The sequence below is a fragment of the Frieseomelitta varia genome, unplaced genomic scaffold, assembly GCF_011392965.1.
Source record: "Frieseomelitta varia isolate USP_RPSP 00005682 unplaced genomic scaffold, Fvar_1.2 scaffold_885, whole genome shotgun sequence".
Lineage (NCBI taxonomy): Eukaryota > Metazoa > Arthropoda > Insecta > Hymenoptera > Apidae > Frieseomelitta > Frieseomelitta varia.
In genome coordinates, this window is record NW_025110684.1 from 511,243 (window position 1) to 529,746 (window position 18,504).

The window sequence follows — 18,504 nt, forward strand, 5'->3', positions numbered from 1 at the left end:
TCGGTTGAAACGTATACGACGGCGTAATTGCATAACTACGCGATTGTCTCGAACAACATTTTTACGTACTCGTGATGCATGCATAATTTAAAATTTAACGGTATAGACAAATGTTTTTGTTTGACATATTACACAATAGTGTATTGCTGAAGCGCCGTCTACCTGTTGCATTCACGACTATGAATATCTAAATTTCAGTTTCGTCTATAGTCCTTCGAGAAAACGAAGAATTAATTGGGTTTTTGGTCTGCAATTTTACCGTTATACTCTCATATCGTGTTCGTACATATTAAATACTAAAATGCTTGAAATATCAATCTGGTTTTGAAGGCATGAGAAGAGCCGATAATTTCTGCTGGAATGTTTAATATACTTATTCTTGTTATGTCTTGTCTCAGTGAGGTCCTGGTATTTAACGATTCATGTTCTGGAAATATAATCCTGTGTGATCTTTGAAAAAGTAGAATGGCCTTTTTGTGTCCGGTTCGTATACGTCGAGGGAAGAAAAAGAAACGTAAGTAACAAAATATGGAATAACTCTTTCGAGATATTTGTTCAGGCTTAATTTCTGTTGAAAGTAGAATACCTTTCTATATGTACACGTATACATACTGTTATACATTTTTATCAAAATTGCAAATGTGTCTACGATTGTTGTTTTGTCTTTAAAATAATTCAAAGAAATAGATGAATAATTTAAAAGATAAAAGAAACATTTAAATCTAAAAAGTGACTTGAAAGATAGATATGGTTAAAATTTTCTTAGATATGGTTGAACAGTGTAAAACTATATTACAATAGTGTTGTAAACTAACAAATTTATTACTGAACTTCAGTAACTTTTTATTGTATCAATATTTTAACTAATTAGTAGAAAACAGTCTATTTATATATGATTCTTTATTGTTGTATATTATAAAATTATTCTAGACTTAATTATTTTGACTATCTAAAATTAGTTCACAGAAATTCAACTAAAAACTTTAAATTTCATTTTGCAGCGGGTGTGCACAATTTTAATTTGGAGAAAGATTGTGCAGGAGCAGGTGGTACAGGACTTGGCTTAGGAACAAAAGTACCATTACCCCCTGGTCGTATAACAGGAAGTGCTAGTATTGAGACATTAGTTCGTGTAGGTATAGAAAAAGAAAATGGTCTGTCGCCAGATAGTAAAATGGTTATTGTTCATGATTTCACGCCATGTGTTGATGATGAACTTCAAGTAAAACGAGGCCAGGTTAGTAATTTCTTATCATGTGTTTTTATATATGTGAATAACTTTGTACATATTTGCTCTAACATTGTGTTCTCATACTTGTTTTGTGTTGATAAATATTTATCATTTATAAAACTTGCTATTAATTTTAATTTTATTCTTGCATTTTTATTTGTGTTATTTTGTTCTGTTCTTTGCATGTTCTAGGTTGTAAATGTTTTATATAGAGAGAATGATTGGGTATATGTAATAGCAGCTGATACACGTATGGAAGGTTTTGTTCCACATTCATATTGTGCACCTTATACATCTCAGCTTGCTGAATTAACACTTGCCACTCTTATGAACAATGTGAAAAAGAAATTACCAAGGTCTAATGAGACTGATTGTGATTTTACTGGTACAGGTCGTCCACAAACTATAGATACGCAACAGACTGACACTGGATCAGCATCAGACTGTGAAAGTTATGCTCGTAATGTCACTACTGCTGATGTGAATGTTAATAGATCCAACATTACACAGTCCCAAAATTCTATTCAAACTGTATCCTCTCAACCAGATGTGCACCCTTTTTTCAAGGTACAAATATTTTATTTTTATATATTCTAGTATTAATAATTTATTCTTTGATTTATTAATTCACAGAAAAATATATAAGTTATTTGTTATTTGTATAATATTATAGGATCCATCGGCTGGAAGATATATCGTACTTTATACTTTTGTGGCCAGAGATGAAAATGATGTTAGTGTTGAAAGAGGTGAATTTGTAACTGTACTCAATCGAGATGATCCTGACTGGTTTTGGGTACTTAGACATTGTGATGGTAATGAAGGATTTGTGCCATCTGGATTTGTATATCCAGGACATGTTCTTCATTCGTATGCAACGACAACTACTACAACTACCACTACTACCACAGTAGCTACGACATCTACAGAAACACATGGCTTAGGTTGGTTTTCACCTTTTAGTAAAAATTAAAATTAATAAAATTTAGGATTAACAAGGATTAAAAAATGAGTTAATGAAACTCTAAATTTAAGGTTATAATTTTGCATATACGAAGAGCTAAATATTTACAATTGTTTTTATTATTTCAAGGGAAAGGGAATAACAACATGACAGGGAATGAATCATTGCAGCAAAAAGGCTTGCGAGATTTTCGAGACGAAACAAATGGCACAGAATTAGTTGTACTTTATGATTACAAGGCGCAGGCGCCAGATGATTTATCTGTGAGAAGAGCTGATTGGATATATGCAGATTTAGGAAATCAAACTGTGGACGGTTGGTTGTGGGCATATGCACCTAAAACTCGAAAATATGGATTTATTCCAAAAGCGTACGCCCGGCCTCCTGCTATGACAAGTTTATAACATATCACAGACATACTTTTCTATCCTTTTGCGTTTCATACATATATTCAAATAATAATATACTATTACATAGTATTATATTGCAAATGGTATCCGACAATTTGGATATACATCAAAGACACAATTTTCTTCGTGTAAGTATTATTATTAATGGGGGATAAATTGGAATTTAATTACATATATACATGAATTTTGTAATATATTTAATGTACAGTAACATTAATATTGAGTGTAGCACAATCTGATGTAATGTGACTAAGGAGACCTTCGTGCAGAACTATACAATCACCTGTTGAATAAATGTCTTGAGGACATTGAGCTGTTCTTAATGAGTTCACTGGACCTGTGTATGTTAGGCAACGTAAACCTTCATTATCAATCTTGTCCACAGCCTGTTGTGGAAATAGTCGGTATGTGTATCATGTACAGACGTATTAATCATTTGTGCAATTGAGCTTTTTTGTTAATTATATAATATACCTGAATACTACATAAAAGTTTGTTCGTTGTGTTTCCAATATCCAGTCCGGCAACCCAAGCGATTATTATATCTTTCTTATGAAAATTTTTCGTTTTATTAATTTTTTCGTTAGATATATATTGATTTGCACACTGTAGCCGGGCGGCTAGTACTGGTAATGGTAAACGATTTCGATATTTTGGATTGATTTGACTGCCATTAAACAACCTCGCAGCAGGTTTTCTTGGTGTAAAAATTTAATGTTAATTACTATAGGCACTATTTAAATGTTTTAAATTCTTCTTAATATGTCTGTACGTAAAAATCTTTTTATTACTCTATTGTCATTAATAATTGAGCAACATTTTATAGATACTTCTAAAGAAAATTTTTTGCAAAAATTATTTCTTTTTTTCACCTTATTAGCAGTAATGATTTTTAAACGTACAAATGTTATTCCATATTTAAATTAAACAATTTTATACTCACGAGAGTTTACCAGAAATAAGAAGGAGAGCTAGACATCGACTAGAATTGGAAGATAAAGCATTGAAACTGACAATGAGTGTACTTTTGATGCCGGGTTCTACATTTAGAATAGGCACCTCCGGATGATCAAAGATGAAATGATGCGTTAACGCTGAGAAAGCTACGTTTATGGCACAGTCAATTCGTGGACAACGGATCGGTCTACGAGAACATTCTGCAGTAATTTGTCCATTAATTTTTGCTTCGGACACGTACGATTCTGCATTCTTCTTTTTAAATAAATTACAATAACTTCGTCGCTGCTTTTCTCTGTCGCAATTTTTGTTTCGCTCTTCGCTCATATTATTTTGGTCTCTAACTTGTTGGTAGTCAGAAATATCTTCGAAATCACCCTTATAATATGCTAATATGTTTTCCTCGATGTTTTGTACTTTAGGAGAGTAATTCTGATTCCAAGATTTAAAATACGGCTGCTCAACGTTAATAGAATCACATTGTTGCAATCTTTGATGATGTTTTGAGTAATAGTCTGATTGCTGCATTCTCTTTACGTGCGTGTATGTAGAATCCAAACTGATATTGCTTTCTCGCGATGAATTTACATTTGATTGCTGATACTTTGTGTGACAAAGAATGCAGCCTGGATCTGCAATGTATAGTTGTTATAGAAATAATTGAAATACAAAAATAATACGAAACCATAAAATTCAAATTTTTATAAAATATTTATATTAAAATAATTATTGAATTAACAATTTTAAAAGATTGCATTAATTAACCTGATTGAATTGCAAAGTGCTGAATACAACGTTGGCACAAAATATGTCCATTAGAGCAAGAAACATTTTGATTAAGATAAGAATTTATATTTCCAAGACAAATAGTACAAAATCCAAGCATTGAGTTTCCTTGTTCCTCGTTTTCTTTCTTCTTATCTTGTTCATCATTTAGTTCTGTTTCTTTGACTGTTGGAATTCTAAGTGTCCTCGTTTCATCATTTTGTTTTTTCAGTTCTGCATGCTGAAAGAATTCTTTCATGCTATTGTTACATTTAACCAAGCTGTAAATTACTACTTTTAAATTTGAAAAGCTATTCAAAATATAATTTCTTCATTTAAAGTAGCTAAAATATATGTTTATAAAAAAAAGGTGTATTTGAAATATATAAAAAAATTTATTGTGTATTTAGGACATAAATTAGTCTTTCCTTTAAAAGAGAATTTTGATGGTGAGAAATTAATACGTAATTCAATCTATTTATTCACAGTTTCGGAATTCGTCTCCCTTGAATATTAAATCACATGCCTCGTTCTGATTCTTTATTAAATTGCAATTTGCTCCATTTTCAAGTCGCTGATTCTCTTTTTCCATCTTTTTCTTTGGATTCTCGGGTCAGCTCATGTATCTCTTCAAACAATAACTCTTTCAATCTTTGTCTATCGTATTTCGACGTAGTACGCTCTCTTTACTATAAAATGTTATGAATATTATTGTGTAACTTTTGCTATCCTAATCTAGGCAAAATAATAATTTCCAAAATTTTGATATGAAAATTATATGAATATCTTGTTTACTTATTTATTATTATCGTTTACAAAACTCAGATGTTTATATATTCAATTTTTTTTTTTAATTTATACGCGAAAAGATAAATTACAAAAAAATTTTAATTTTACAGAAATTATGTACATAACACTTTTGGTATAATGAGAGATTTTTATAATGAAAAATTCAGATAATTTACCAAATTTGAAAGTCTTGGCTAGTATGTCATCAATGTTGTTTTATTATTTTTAGAAAACTTCTCCAATTTGCTTGGCTTCGATAGGTTCATAGACTACTTTTATAAAAATATAATATTTTCGAACGAATTATTTAAATCAGCGTATAAAATATCTGTTCATGAAAGCTTTTTATTTTCAGCTCGCTACAATTTATTAATTGAGAACTTTTATGTGTACTGATAATGTAAACTTCGATACGTATGATTTGCCGATTAGATTTGAGAAACCATTTTGACACCTATCTTCTTTCTCACTTTCAAATATTTAACAACCCTTCGAAGAAACATGTTTTTTAACGCATTATTTTTTTCCTATTTTTGTTTAGAGATTTATTTAAAATTTATTTTTTCCAAGTTTTTATCGAACAAATACATCGAGAAATTTATTAATTAATTTATTTATGTTGACTATGTTATTTATAATTTAATTATAAAAATTCTTATATTTAAATATAATAAAATTATATATAAATATACAAGTTTAGAAATTTTACTATTATTATGCAAAATTACTTTTCTTATTGTCAGTTAATCGCATTTGCATACGCATGATAGCTATTCAGTATTGATAAGTTGCTGATGAAAAACAGTTATCTACTATACATTAAAAATTGTTTATAGGTAATATCAACGTTAATTTCAACTATTATGTTAAAATTTAAAAATTATATTTTCATCTTGGAAGAAAATTGGAGTCATATTTTTAATTATTTTGTAATTTTTTAATATTAATACGAAGATAATTTACATTGTATATTCGATGCATAAAATAGATTTTATTGTTTTTATTAGCAATTCATAGTTTAAAACATTAATGTTGTATAGAAAATCACTGTTATCAAAGTAGTCACTACTTAGTAAATACTTAGTTCATAATAATCATTGTATTTAGTATGATTAAAAAAATTTTTAACATAAATTAGGATATTGCGAAATATACGAAATTTTTTAAACACAATAAATAATATATTGGCAAAATGATCTGTAAAACGGGAATATTTCAAAACTGTATAAAATGTTTTAATAGACTTCATTTAAATTACAAATTCCTTGATGCAATATTTTGATAACATAATAGTACTTCAGAGAGAAGTTCCTAGAATATATTAAGTGCTGAACAAAAATTTTATTATATTTTATAAATATAAAATTTCTACAACATGAACAAAGTCTGTAATAAACATACAGAACTGATAAAAGCATTACATATATGTAATTAATAAAGCATGCTAGGCATAAACCAGAATGAAAAATAATTTAATACACAACTAAATACAAGGACAAACTATGTACTTGTTACAAAATATTATCATAAATATACAAATTTTTTGACATAACATCTTTTTTTATATATACATTATAAAATTTCAAACTCAGTTAGTATATTTGATATGCACGAGACTTGCATACATTCTGCACTACTAAAACCTAATTTTTAAACAATTTTTTTCCATATTCACATTCACATTTACAATTCATATTTACGTATTCTATTAGGTATATATCAAACAAAATTTATACAATGAATATTACTGAATTTGTATATAACTGAAAACAAAAAATAGCACAATTTTTCATTTATAAAATTACTTAAACATATAAAGAAAATTATGAGATTTGCAATATATCACATATGTTTAATTCGATTGTAACTTTTATTCTTTATTTTGTAGACTTGAAAAACAAATCATCTTTCAAATTTACTAATTTTCCTACACTTGAGGTTTTTTTGTGATTTAAACGTAAGTCATCTGACCACATAAAATTTTGTTTTTCATCTAAGTTAATCATACTCAAACTTTTATTTCTACTATTAACAAACGAATTATCTTTCTCAAATAGTGATAACAATGGTAATTCGTTAATATTTAATTGTTTTTTTTTCGATTCTGAAACAGGAGATTCACTACGACCAGTTAAATTTCTATTCAAACAATTTTCACTCGATAAATTTACAACCGATTTTACTTTTATTAGAGAACTGGCACTAGGAGATAAGAATTGTGTAGAATTAGACATCGATTGTAAATTTATTTTGCTTAAGCTATTTAATTGTGCATCATGAACTTGTTTTGTAACGTTTAGGCCATTATCATTAGTTTTTTTTGTCTTAAACGTATTATATTTTAAATCTGTAATATCGTCAAATTTGAAATTCTCAGTCTTATGATCTACAATATTACATAAACTTTGATGTTTTTCTATGGAACTAGTATCAAGATTTAAAGATAAAAAAACATTGCTATTACTTTGAGATTTGTTATTACTAAAACCAAAATTGAAAATATTATTTGGCACATATTTTGCTATACTTTGACGTATACCCTTTTCTGTAACTTTCGGGCCTAAAGTAAGTATATTTGTTTTTGTAGGAGTATTATTTAAAGACTTTGATACATTATTTTTTAAATTACTTTTGTGTTTGTTTAACATTACTGAATCAATAATTTCACTTTTTACTGAATTTGATTCTTCAAAATATGTCGTCAAAGGCTTATTTACAAATGAACTTTTCAACATTTGAAGATCTTTTAATAATTTTTTCGACTGATTTAAATTTTGCATAAAGTGATCTTTATCATGCAAAAATTTATAATTTAATTCTTGTATGAAATTATTTGATTTTGCATTTTCATCACTGTAAAATTGTAAATCGGACGTACTTTTATTTTTATCACCATCAAGTACCGAATTATCGATGGTTAAATTATTATTCAAATTTCCTATGTTAGCTCCTAGTTCGAATTCCCATTGCGACGATATTGCTTCGCTTCCATCAACTGACCTTTTTCCAAGAGTTTCAGTATCTTCTTGTAATTGACAAATATTCTGTAACATAAGAAATTTTTCATTGGCACATAAATTTTTATTACAACAAAAATAATGAAGTACTGACATTATAATCTTGCATTCTATTATACTTCTTCAGTTGATTATTCATGGAATCCTTTATTTTATTGCCATTTAATTGGTTAAATTCTACATTATAATTTGAAATCTTTTGTGGACTAACTAATTCTGCACCAACACCTGGTTCTCGGGGTCCATTAGCTATAAAATCTAAAAATACAATTTAAAAAATGCAATTTAACTATAAATAATTATTAAGTAAAATAATTAAGGAAGTAGTATGTACCATAATCTCGACGTTGTTGATGTATTTGATTACTAATTTCTTCTAGTCTACGAAGACTTGCAGCATAATTAGTCTTTGCATCTTGTATTGCTTTCTGTAAACATTCGACTCGTTCTTTTTGAGTTGCCAACATTTGGTCACAATGTGCTTTAAGTTCGAAATATGGTCGTGCTTTTATTATAGAACGGCGATGTTTTTCCTCCAATTGCAACAGTTTTTTTTCAGCGTCATGAAACAGTACCGCTCTTCTGTAATGTTCTCTGCCACACTCTGCTTTTTGATTTTCAGCATCCATGACCTAGGTCACAATGTGATCAAAATTAAATAAATTAAACTTTATTTTTTATTTTCTCTTGTCATTATCATTATATCATTCATTTTATAACTTACTTTAAGCGTTGCATGATTTAGCATATCTTGCCAAGCTTGATCAAAATTCCATTCATGTTGATGCGACACAAATCTACTTTCAGCCAATGCCACCGTTTCTTTTGCTGCTGCATGGATTTCGCTTGCTCTTTGAAATAATTGAGCTTGTTGTTGACATTTTATCTGTATTGAATTTTGTTGAATTATTTTCGAAAATCTAACAAACATTTTCATTATCTCACCTGAGCTTGGCGCGCTATTTCAAGTGCTTCATAATAACATCTTGCTTTCTCAACAGAACTATTTCCTATTTTATTTAATATTTCTTTTAATCTTTTGGTAGTTTCTGATAATAATTGCCTAAAAGCAGTGTGAGCTTCCTAGACAATAAACATTGCATTTTTTATTAATTCCATAAATTATTAAAGATTAAATATTATTTTTAATTATATATTTTGAACTATATCTTTATATCAAACCAGTATAAAAGTATAAGAAATTTTTAACTTCATTGTGTACAAAAATCAGTAACACTTACACCTAATTCAGTTTCAAGTTTATTTATGTCATCTGTGGCATCATTTAAGTTCTCCAATTCAATCTAAAAATGTTAAACTCGTTATTGCTTTTCCTTGAAAATAAAATTCAGAACAGTTTAGATAATTTTATGTAATACATTTTTTTAATATTAAACTCTCGTAATAACAATTTAGATTATTTAATACTTTTAATATTCCAAAAAATTGTGACTGGTTCTTTTTATACATTTTTCATAAGATATCATTTTTAACTAAATTTCATAGAAGTATTTTTTTAATAATACTTAACAGAAATTAATATTTACAGATCTACTCAATAAAAAATAATATTACAGTAATACATTTTCGTGTTTAGTAAATTACAAAATAAATTATACTCATTAAAATAACAATAACAATAATTATAACATAATATCGTAATAAAGACTGTTGTTATTTTGTTACTAACTAGTGAAATTAAAGAAACAAAAATACACAATTGCACGTTATAATAAATTGTTTGCGGCAATAAAGATATATGTTAAACAATTCTTGTAAGAATATTATCAAAATGACAATTTACAATTGATTGTTTGTATTTCTTGTTCGATAGAAAATTGAGAATAAAAACGAGGTGAAAGCAAAGTGGAACATGGTACCAGGCTGTATTAGTCTGTTACGAACATTTAGTAATCATTTACTTACGTATGTAACCTATAACAGGCAAATATTTCTTTAAAAAACTGTATTTATCAGTTTATCGAAGACAAATGGGAAAAAATTGTCTCAAAGAGGATAATTACCTGTATACGGGGATCTAAAGCTTCGTCGACGTTATCCGTAACATCCATTCTTTAATTTTTGTCACATTTAAATGACTTGACTCGTCATCACTCGACTTGGTTCAGCTTAATTGTTACAGGTTTATGTGAATGTACATAATTGTGCAAATTATAAATGATCTTCATAGCAGTCGACGTGCAACATTGTTTGTTGTCACTTCAAATATTGAAAAAAAAATATAAATTGTTAAATTGTACGTAACATTTGAGATTTCTAAAAAGTTGCTAACAATAAGTGTTAAGCCGAGCTATATATAGGCGATACATAGTATACTATATTAGTGAATAAACACTATATATAGACTATGTAATTTTTCCTTAAATCCAATGAACGTGCATAACTGTCTTTTTCTTTTCTTTTTTTTACAAGCTATCAACTTTGTAAGTAATATAAACAATATAAATAATGAATCCTTAAATGAATCATTGAACGTTCAAATAACTTGTAACCTTGTTTTATCTTCACTACTCTTTTGTAATGTAACTGTGCATACATTACAACTGTTTGTAATAAATCTTGTAAAGTAGTTCTTTTAACTTAATTTTAAATAATTTTAAGATTTTCATAAAATAATTTTAAAACTATTTAAAATTAAATTATATATATATATTTTTTAAGTTTATTTAATAAATTAAAAATAGTAAACTGGAATTTTACTATCTAGCTAGAGAATTCAGAACAAATTGTTTTGAAATTGAAATATGCTTTCTAAAAGTAAATGTTAGTTTTAAAGTAATCCAATAAATTTATAATCTATGGGAATCCCTACAGTAAAGTACTTTATATTCTGAAAGTTGTCCATTCTGTTGGCTTATAGTCTCTAACATGGCTATTTAAAAGTTAAAGTACTGCATATAAACAATAATCATCTAATTACTAATACAATATATTATTAAAAAAACAAAATTACTTAACTAAGTAAAATATTATTTACCTTTTTTCTTATGTACAAATTTGTATCTTGTGTTTCAATTTGTATTTCAATTTTATTCATTTCGTCTAATTTTTTATATGTACCAATTACAATATTTTAATTATAAATTACAAATTTTGTTACTATTGTAAACGTTTTGTTTTACAAATTATTTTTGTTATCACTTTTATGTATTATCTAGATATATTTTTGTGCTAGCAGTTGGTAACTCTTCATTCATATATATATATATATATATATATATAATGGGTAACTTAGGCGGGAGTTTCTTAACACATCGGATATTCTTACATTCAGTTAAATTTGTTCTCTAATTGGTTTGAATTTGTTTTATTTTCAAATAGACGTTAGAACTTTCAATCATTTGTCGAAATGGAAAATAAGGATTGTGATGTGAAAGTTCTTATTTCTAGTGACACAAGTTCGGTTACAGGTAAAACATTTTTCAAATTATTATGAAAGCAGTGAAACAATTGCATGCTCGATTTAAAAATTCACGTTAGAGATTATGAAATTAAAGATTTTCTTTGAAAGAAAAATTAACGTGTATTATAATATTTGCAATAGTAAGAAAAGATTGTTAATTTTCTATTTTTACTTTTTGCACATGAAAAGACAATTCCAAGAGCATTGTAGACAATGTAAAATTTAACAATGAGCCATTGGAGAAGATTACTGTGATAACTAGAAAAAAAAGGAAACGAGAAGATGATGAAAGTAAACGTTTAGCAGAAGAAAAATACAATCAGGAGAATCAAGAGCAACAATATAAACGATTAATGCATTTGTTACATAAAAGTAAATTTTACTCTTCTTATATTGTTAGTAAAATTGACAAAAGTTTCAATAACGAGGTCAACAAATATAATAGAACTACAAAAAGAAATACGAAGGAAGCAGAGTATGCAGATGAAAATATATCACCACAAGACAAAACAAAGAAGAATAAGAAGAATATAGAAGAATATCTATCTGAAGATGTAAGCAAGCACAATAGTATAATAATAATAAATATATATAATTTTTATGTTATTTTATGTCTTTAATGTTTCTTTTTCATACATATTGTTGTATATATATTTTTCAGATACAAAAGAAAATACATGCTAGTAAAAACAAATTGAATTTGAGTGATGAAAAGATTAAAAATGATCTGGAAGATGATCCTGAAAATGAAACAAAGAATACTGTTGAAACGTCAAAATATTTCATAGGAGAGTTACGAGATTATCAGAAGGAAGGACTCCAGTGGCTAAAGATTCTTTATGAGAATGGTATAAATGGAATTTTGGCTGATGAAATGGGGCTTGGAAAAACGATTCAAGTTATAGCATTACTGTGTCATCTAATTGAGAAACAACAAGATGGGCCATATTTGTTAATTGCTCCTTTGTCAACTTTATCGAATTGGATGTCAGAATTTAAAAAGTTTGCACCGAAATTACCTTTCGTGTTATTTCATGGAACACCAGAGGAGAGATTTAGGCTAAAATACAAAATTAGACGCAAATATGAGATTACAGAAACTTACAGTACATTTCCCATTGTACTCACGTCTTTTGAAACGCCCTTGCTTGAAAGCAGTTTTCTTAGATCTTTCACCTGGAGATATATAATTATAGATGAAGGACACAGAATTAAAAATCATAACTGTCAACTTGTTAAGTATGTTGTACAAAATTTAATTATATATACTATAAATATGTACAAAATTTAATTATATATACTATAAATATGTACTATAAATATTGAACTACAAATGATATAATTTGATATGATAATTTATTATTATTATTATTATTTTATAGGATTCTAAAAATTTGTAAGTCTATGAATAGACTTTTATTAACAGGCACACCATTACAAAATAATTTAGCAGAATTGTGGTCCTTGTTAAATTTTTTATTACCAGAAATTTTTGATGATTTAGCTGTTTTTGAATCCTGGTTTAATGCAAAAGACCATCAAGGTGATGAAGCAACAAAAAAGTTTTTAAAATTAGAAGAAGAAAAACGTATATTGTCAATATTACGTGAAATATTACAACCATTTCTGTTAAGACGTGAAAAGAGCGACGTTTGTTTGGATATTCCGCCAAAAAAGGAATTAATTGTTTATGCTCCTTTGACAGAATTACAACATAATTTATATAAGACGATATTGAATCATGATATAGATCAATTAAATAATATTGGACAAGATTTAATTACATACACAGAGGATGGCAAAAGACCTAAAAGAAAATCTGTCTTGAGAAATATGGATAATGTTATGAATACTAGAAGAGATAGCGAGACGTATAAAAACAAAAAATTTGAAAATGAAAATTTATTAATGTGGGAAAAATACACTGATGTTACGGACCTTAATAGAGATTTCCTAATCAAAATTCGCAGTAGACATGGTAAATTATTATTTAAGATAAATAGTATAACATATATTAATCATTTTTTTAATGCTTATCTTTTCATTTTTTCAGTTAGTCTGTACAAAAAAATTGTAAATCACCCATATTTAATACATCATCCATTAGGCTTAGATTTATTGCCAAAAATAGATGAAGAATTAGTTAGATCATCTGGCAAGCTCTTAGTATTAGATGCAATGCTCGCAAGACTTAAACAGCAAGGGCACAAAGTTTTATTATTTTCTACGATGACAACGATACTAGATATTATAGAAGATTATCTTTCTTTACGTGATTATAAATATGTTAGATTAGACGGCAAATTTAAGTTTTTGGAGCGAGAAGAAAACATTCACAATTTCAATACAAATTCTGAAATATTTCTCTTCCTTATATCTATAAGAGCTGGTGGAGTTGGATTGAATCTTGTTGGAGCAGATACTGTTATCATATATGACTCTGATTGGGTATGTTGTTATTTGATTTATTATTCTTATCTAATTTCTTATCATTAATGAAGTGTAAAGATCATAATATTACATTATTAATCAAAAATAATTTAATCCCATGTCCAGAATCCTCAAGTAGATATACAAGCTATGGCACGCTGCCATAGAATAGGTCAGACACGACCAGTAATGATATATAAATTATGTACCAAAGGAACTATCGATGAAGCAATTCTTAATGTTGCTGAAGCAAAACGCCTTCTAGAAAAAGTAGTAATTTCCAAACACGTTCAATCAGTAAATGTAAATAACAAATTCGATTTACTGAAATTACAAGAACTTCTAGAATCAAAAACATGTCAAGTTGCATCTGAAAATGAAGGTAAATGATTGAAGTGTACATTTCATACGATTTTAATAACTAATTTTTTATAATTTTTAATACAGTTTTTACAGAGGAAGAACTTAACAACCTATTAGATAGAAGTGAGTTGTATAAAAAACAAGGAGAATCCTAAATTTTAAATTAAATCATTAAATTTTTAACTTCAATTGAACCTCAATTTTTTTCTTAAAGAGGATAATAAAATATAAAAATATAAAAAGATAAGAAGTTGTTATAAGATAGTTTTATATTATTATACACTATATAATATTTGTATGATATTTATAATATTATTATATATTTTTGTACTATTTATTACATAATACTAATTACTTCGATAAATTTATTAGTGAACTTTTATTAAAAAATAAAAAAAATATTTTTATACAGTAAATATTTGTATTCGTTATGCCCATAAATAATCATTAATTTCATAATTACAAAAATATAAAAAGTTTAAAATAATAAATATTAATTAAAAAAATGTCCAACATATAAAATAGCAACAATTGTACTAGTCTGAAATACTTATGATTTATTTAATTTTGTGCGTAAAAAATACTTCCCAGTTATATTTTTACTTTTATAAGATTGATTTAGTTGATCACGAAATTCAGCTTCCAATTTTGTATAAATTCCTCCTGCTTTGAATAGTATTGTTTGTATTACATTAAACTAAATAGTATTCACTAAAAATATAATATAGTTAATATACCATTTAATTGCTTTTTTATCCGATTGTGTTTAGTAGATGATTTTAATAACGAATAAGAGTCTGTAGATATTCTTTTCGTTAATAGCGTTATCATTTGTAAAGCTGCACTTTCTTCAAAATCTCTTTGATTATCTTGATTGTGTCTTACATTTAAGTTACCACTCCATGATCGACCATTATTTCTAGAATTATTTCATATCAATAAACACGAATGATTTAATCAATTTTAAATAATAGTGTAAATTTTTTTTCATACAACATTAAATACCTCCATATGATTTCATTTCTTGATTTCTTCTTTATTTTACTTTTAGATTTTAATGAAGGCCACGCGTAAGATTCTTCACTGTAATTTGATTCTTCATCAATACTACTATTTTCATAAGTTGTAATACCATCATCAATATCACTATCCGTCATCGAAGACGTAATCGATGAAGTGTCTGTTGTAATAGAAATTTGTTGACGAATCTTCTGCGACGATTTTTGTAGATCTTGCATCTGAGATATTCGTCGGAATCCTGAACCACTCCAAATTTTTCCTAAATGTTTTAAAAGTTTATCGCTAGGTTATTGCCTAGAAATCTTAAGAAATATTAATTTACCTAAAAGTCCAAGTCTTGGTCGCTGTGGTGTAAGTTCTATACCGATCCACCACATTATATCTTTGCATATTAATTTCCCCGGTTGAAGTGACGCGTCACGAGCTACTAGTCTTGTAATTTTCTCTGGGAAAAATAATTGTGGTGGTTCCATACCTATTATTTCCCTATGTACTGTAAAAATATTCAATACATTTATATCTCTTTGCGTTCTAATATTCGGGATATGTTCCTGAGGGAAAAAGAAAATATTATATAGAAATAATTCGATAGTTACTACGATATATATGTATATATATAATTACGAATTTTAAAAATTTTCAAAATTCAAGAGATACTAACAAATGCATACCCTATACCTACAACCTTCATAATTTGGTAATACTTCGAACTTGTATGCTCGTTGACTGCAACACGGATATCTGCCCAAAGGGAATGGTATAGACCGCTGTTGCTCATTAATAAAAAATTGTGGAAATTCTGCGTGATAGCAGCACCACTTAAACTGATGCATTGGAAAATATATATTACACTGTGTACAAAATAAAAAATGACAATCACCCCAGAGTCTCCAATAAACTTTACGCCAAGAACGCAATTCCATTCGAAGAGTAACAATGTAATCATTTAAAGTCCATGTTAAATCTCTGTAACAGAACATGGATTTTATTGCAACTATAAATTTTGAGTCATATTAAGTTTAAATATTAAAGTCATACCTTACGTGTTTACTGTGAATATTTCCCTGGTTATCAATTTTCATTGCACTTGGAACACATGGCACATAATTAGAAATTGATTGAATAATATTTTTCCCACATTTGCTGCATTTAAATAAAGTAGCTAAAGAACTATAGTGTCCTCTTTTATTATCTGGTATTCCTTCAGCAAGTGACATAATTAACTTACAAAATAATTTACTTTGAATTTTATCCTTTTTGTCTTTTAATGCTTCAACGTCTTCATTTGTAAATTTTTCTACCAATCTGAAGAACAAATATTAATTAAATGCAATATATTATAAATCAATTAAAAATAAATATAGCATCTAAAGTATTTGAAAATGTGTAGAAGTAAAACTTAGAAGTACCTTATCAAAAGATTATCATTTAAACCAGTTATCGATGTCTTTAATATATCGGATATATTTTCATAGCAATATTGCAGGCAACTTTCCAATAGCGATTCCATTTGTAAAAATGATGCAGACACCATAATTGGAATGACATTATTGATTTCCAAAGTTGGCCATTCAGATTTTTTTAGAATATCTTTTTTCACCCATCTCATTAGCCAGTCAAAAATTGTAACATCACAGTGAACTGATATATCTATTTCCTCTAATTTTTGTCCTACTGTCACATCAGCGAAATAACGCATCTTTTGAATAAGAAGTTTCTGAGAGCAATGGAAACTTTTTTTAATGTTTTTCTCTTCATCGCAAACATGAATTTCCACCTCATTGCTATACAAGCATATAATAAATTGTTATTAATTCATTCTATAAAAAATTATTTTTAAAATCAATATTCAATTTAATTTCAATCAATATTAATTATTGATACTTACTCGACCAATCTTTTACTTGATTTATTTTTATCTTTCTCTTTTTCTTTATGTGCAATATTTGTAATTGCTCTTGTCTCGATATTATTACTCAGTGAACTACATTTCTTCACTTCTGTATTTATAATTGATTTTTTAATAATAGGTTGTGAAATAACAGGCTTTGGAATCATGTATGGCAATATTGAATCTAATAAACCTTCGTGTAATACATCACTTAAATTTGTCTTCATCAATGAAATTAAAAAATTTTCTGTTGCATCTACAGATCTTGCAAAGTTTGCATCTTCTATTTGTAGTGGACTTTGTACAATTTGATTGCAACTTTCAAGATTAGTTACTAAATTCTTATTATTGCTACATATCTGTTTATTTTTAAATTGTATATTTGAAGGTATCATACATTTAATATCGTTATCATCTGTATCAGACAAAGTTTCTTCTGTTACACTACTGTTTTTATGTCTCTGCATGACATTACTATCAACGTATTTGTCATTGGTACTACTATGATTTTGTATATCACAGTGTAAATTAATTTTTGCTAGTTTGCTCCAATCAAGCTTGTTTCTTGCGGCCAATATTGCAGTCAAATTTTCACAATTGTCATTAACTTGATACACAAGTTTTATAAATTCAAAAAACATTCCAATCGTTAACTTTGATTGACTGCAATCCTCAAGTTTACAAAATATTTCTAAAAAAATCAGGAGCGCATATTCCTTATTATTTTATGTTAAACTGATATGATGAATTTGTAAATGATAATTTTTCCCAACTTCTTTTTTCAACTACATTGGCTAAACATGGCTTAGGCGTGAAAATTAGGCAATAAGGATAAAATGAAAAGTAATAAATATCAAATACAATGATCTGAAGTTATATGATATATGAATTAGTTTGTAAATACATACTTTTTTTGGTTGTTGAACCACACATTTCTAACAATTTGTGTATATTCTCTTTTAGAGACAAGTTAGTAATCTGATTTATTTCCATTTTTTTTAATAAATACAAATTTATTTTTAAAATTTAATTACAATCTATCTTTATATATTCATTGAATATAATTTAGTTTACAATTGTATTCAATAATTAGTCGTATAAATTAGTTATTTATATGTGAAACTTTCATTTCAATGCAATTCTTAATTTAATGAAAGTATTCGTATCTCTAACTTGAAAATTAGAACAAATCCTTCGATAATATTGACAAAACAATAGTATCCTCGAGTAAATTTGTTTATTT

The 18,504-nt window shown here is 27.2% G+C and overlaps 5 protein-coding genes across 11 annotated transcripts; 2 read left to right on the forward strand and 3 right to left on the reverse strand.

Moving 5' to 3' along the window:
* The first annotated feature begins 44 nt into the window (after positions 1 to 44).
* LOC122537052 (SH3 domain-containing protein Dlish) lies at positions 45 to 3,096 on the forward strand. 3 transcript variants are annotated; one of them, XM_043669957.1, is made up of 7 exons: positions 45 to 278; positions 399 to 514; positions 1,002 to 1,237; positions 1,424 to 1,798; positions 1,905 to 2,175; positions 2,325 to 2,733; positions 2,835 to 3,096. In XM_043669957.1, the coding sequence occupies exons 2-6, from the start codon at positions 466 to 468 to the stop codon at positions 2,597 to 2,599; spliced, it is 1,206 nt and encodes a 401-aa protein (XP_043525892.1). In that variant the 5' UTR covers positions 45 to 278; positions 399 to 465; the 3' UTR covers positions 2,600 to 2,733; positions 2,835 to 3,096. The 3 variants fall into 3 exon arrangements, with proteins under 3 accessions (XP_043525892.1, XP_043525891.1, XP_043525890.1); XM_043669956.1 differs by having other exon boundaries at positions 45 to 514; positions 2,814 to 3,096; XM_043669955.1 differs by having other exon boundaries at positions 45 to 514.
* On the reverse strand, positions 2,731 to 5,667 carry LOC122537051. 2 transcript variants are annotated; one of them, XM_043669954.1, is made up of 6 exons: positions 5,293 to 5,663; positions 4,814 to 5,016; positions 4,328 to 4,568; positions 3,549 to 4,194; positions 3,080 to 3,302; positions 2,731 to 2,991 (listed from the first exon to the last, which is right to left on the reverse strand). In XM_043669954.1, exons 3-6 carry the CDS (start codon positions 4,446 to 4,448, stop codon positions 2,803 to 2,805), a joined length of 1,179 nt encoding a protein of 392 aa, XP_043525889.1. In that variant the 5' UTR covers positions 4,449 to 4,568; positions 4,814 to 5,016; positions 5,293 to 5,663; the 3' UTR covers positions 2,731 to 2,802. The 2 variants fall into 2 exon arrangements, with proteins under 2 accessions (XP_043525889.1, XP_043525888.1); XM_043669953.1 differs by having other exon boundaries at positions 4,328 to 5,016; positions 5,293 to 5,667.
* Positions 5,668 to 6,682: 1,015 nt separating this feature from the next.
* On the reverse strand, positions 6,683 to 10,447 carry LOC122537050 (SH3 domain-binding protein 5 homolog). Its single transcript, XM_043669952.1, has 7 exons — positions 10,158 to 10,447; positions 9,375 to 9,437; positions 9,079 to 9,216; positions 8,858 to 9,019; positions 8,468 to 8,765; positions 8,228 to 8,391; positions 6,683 to 8,160 (listed from the first exon to the last, which is right to left on the reverse strand). Exons 1-7 carry the CDS (start codon positions 10,203 to 10,205, stop codon positions 6,994 to 6,996), a joined length of 2,040 nt encoding a protein of 679 aa, XP_043525887.1. The 5' UTR covers positions 10,206 to 10,447; the 3' UTR covers positions 6,683 to 6,993.
* A 49-nt stretch (positions 10,448 to 10,496) lies between these two features.
* On the forward strand, positions 10,497 to 14,591 carry LOC122537049 (lymphoid-specific helicase-like). 2 transcript variants are annotated; one of them, XM_043669951.1, is made up of 8 exons: positions 10,497 to 10,577; positions 11,476 to 11,564; positions 11,747 to 12,111; positions 12,219 to 12,796; positions 12,940 to 13,535; positions 13,611 to 14,005; positions 14,114 to 14,369; positions 14,435 to 14,591. In XM_043669951.1, the coding sequence occupies exons 2-8, from the start codon at positions 11,504 to 11,506 to the stop codon at positions 14,503 to 14,505; spliced, it is 2,322 nt and encodes a 773-aa protein (XP_043525886.1). In that variant the 5' UTR covers positions 10,497 to 10,577; positions 11,476 to 11,503; the 3' UTR covers positions 14,506 to 14,591. The 2 variants fall into 2 exon arrangements, with proteins under 2 accessions (XP_043525886.1, XP_043525884.1); XM_043669949.1 differs by lacking the exon at positions 10,497 to 10,577 and having other exon boundaries at positions 11,394 to 11,564.
* On the reverse strand, positions 14,233 to 18,317 carry LOC122537048 (uncharacterized protein KIAA1841). 3 transcript variants are annotated; one of them, XM_043669948.1, is made up of 9 exons: positions 18,170 to 18,317; positions 17,259 to 17,952; positions 16,780 to 17,154; positions 16,409 to 16,675; positions 16,042 to 16,336; positions 15,693 to 15,921; positions 15,356 to 15,629; positions 15,088 to 15,269; positions 14,233 to 14,357 (listed from the first exon to the last, which is right to left on the reverse strand). In XM_043669948.1, the coding sequence occupies exons 1-9, from the start codon at positions 18,252 to 18,254 to the stop codon at positions 14,347 to 14,349; spliced, it is 2,412 nt and encodes an 803-aa protein (XP_043525883.1). In that variant the 5' UTR covers positions 18,255 to 18,317; the 3' UTR covers positions 14,233 to 14,346. The 3 variants fall into 3 exon arrangements, with proteins under 3 accessions (XP_043525883.1, XP_043525881.1, XP_043525882.1); XM_043669946.1 differs by lacking the exon at positions 14,233 to 14,357 and adding an exon at positions 14,781 to 15,016; XM_043669947.1 differs by lacking the exon at positions 14,233 to 14,357 and adding an exon at positions 14,806 to 15,013.
* Between the last annotated feature and the right edge of the window lie 187 nt (positions 18,318 to 18,504).

Excerpts from the sequence above, each read along its gene's own strand:
- LOC122537048 (XM_043669946.1), bottom strand. The coding sequence starts at position 18,254 with ATGGAAATAAATCAGATTACTAACTTGTCTCTAAAAGAGAATATACAC. Across the intron at positions 17,155-17,258 it reads TCAAGTAAAAGATTGGTCGA|CAATGAGGTGGAAATTCATG; the intron begins GTAAGTATCAAT and ends ATGCTTGTATAG. Across the intron at positions 16,676-16,779 it reads AATGATAATCTTTTGATAAG|ATTGGTAGAAAAATTTACAA; the intron begins GTACTTCTAAGT and ends TTTGTTCTTCAG.
- LOC122537052 (XM_043669956.1), top strand. The coding sequence starts at position 466 with ATGGCCTTTTTGTGTCCGGTTCGTATACGTCGAGGGAAGAAAAAGAAA. Across the intron at positions 1,238-1,423 it reads TTCAAGTAAAACGAGGCCAG|GTTGTAAATGTTTTATATAG; the intron begins GTTAGTAATTTC and ends TGCATGTTCTAG. Across the intron at positions 2,176-2,324 it reads TACAGAAACACATGGCTTAG|GGAAAGGGAATAACAACATG; the intron begins GTTGGTTTTCAC and ends TATTATTTCAAG.
- LOC122537051 (XM_043669953.1), bottom strand. The coding sequence starts at position 4,586 with ATGAAAGAATTCTTTCAGCATGCAGAACTGAAAAAACAAAATGATGAA. Across the intron at positions 3,303-3,548 it reads CTTATTTCTGGTAAACTCTC|AAAACCTGCTGCGAGGTTGT; the intron begins GTGAGTATAAAA and ends TTTTACACCAAG. Across the intron at positions 2,992-3,079 it reads AACTTTTATGTAGTATTCAG|GCTGTGGACAAGATTGATAA; the intron begins GTATATTATATA and ends TTTCCACAACAG.
- LOC122537050 (XM_043669952.1), bottom strand. The coding sequence starts at position 10,205 with ATGGATGTTACGGATAACGTCGACGAAGCTTTAGATCCCCGTATACAG. Across the intron at positions 8,392-8,467 it reads TCAACAACGTCGAGATTATG|ATTTTATAGCTAATGGACCC; the intron begins GTACATACTACT and ends TTGTATTTTTAG. Across the intron at positions 8,161-8,227 it reads ATAGAATGCAAGATTATAAT|AATATTTGTCAATTACAAGA; the intron begins GTCAGTACTTCA and ends CTTATGTTACAG.
- LOC122537049 (XM_043669951.1), top strand. The coding sequence starts at position 11,504 with ATGGAAAATAAGGATTGTGATGTGAAAGTTCTTATTTCTAGTGACACA. Across the intron at positions 12,112-12,218 it reads AAGAATATCTATCTGAAGAT|ATACAAAAGAAAATACATGC; the intron begins GTAAGCAAGCAC and ends TATATTTTTCAG. Across the intron at positions 14,370-14,434 it reads AGTTGCATCTGAAAATGAAG|TTTTTACAGAGGAAGAACTT; the intron begins GTAAATGATTGA and ends TTTTTAATACAG.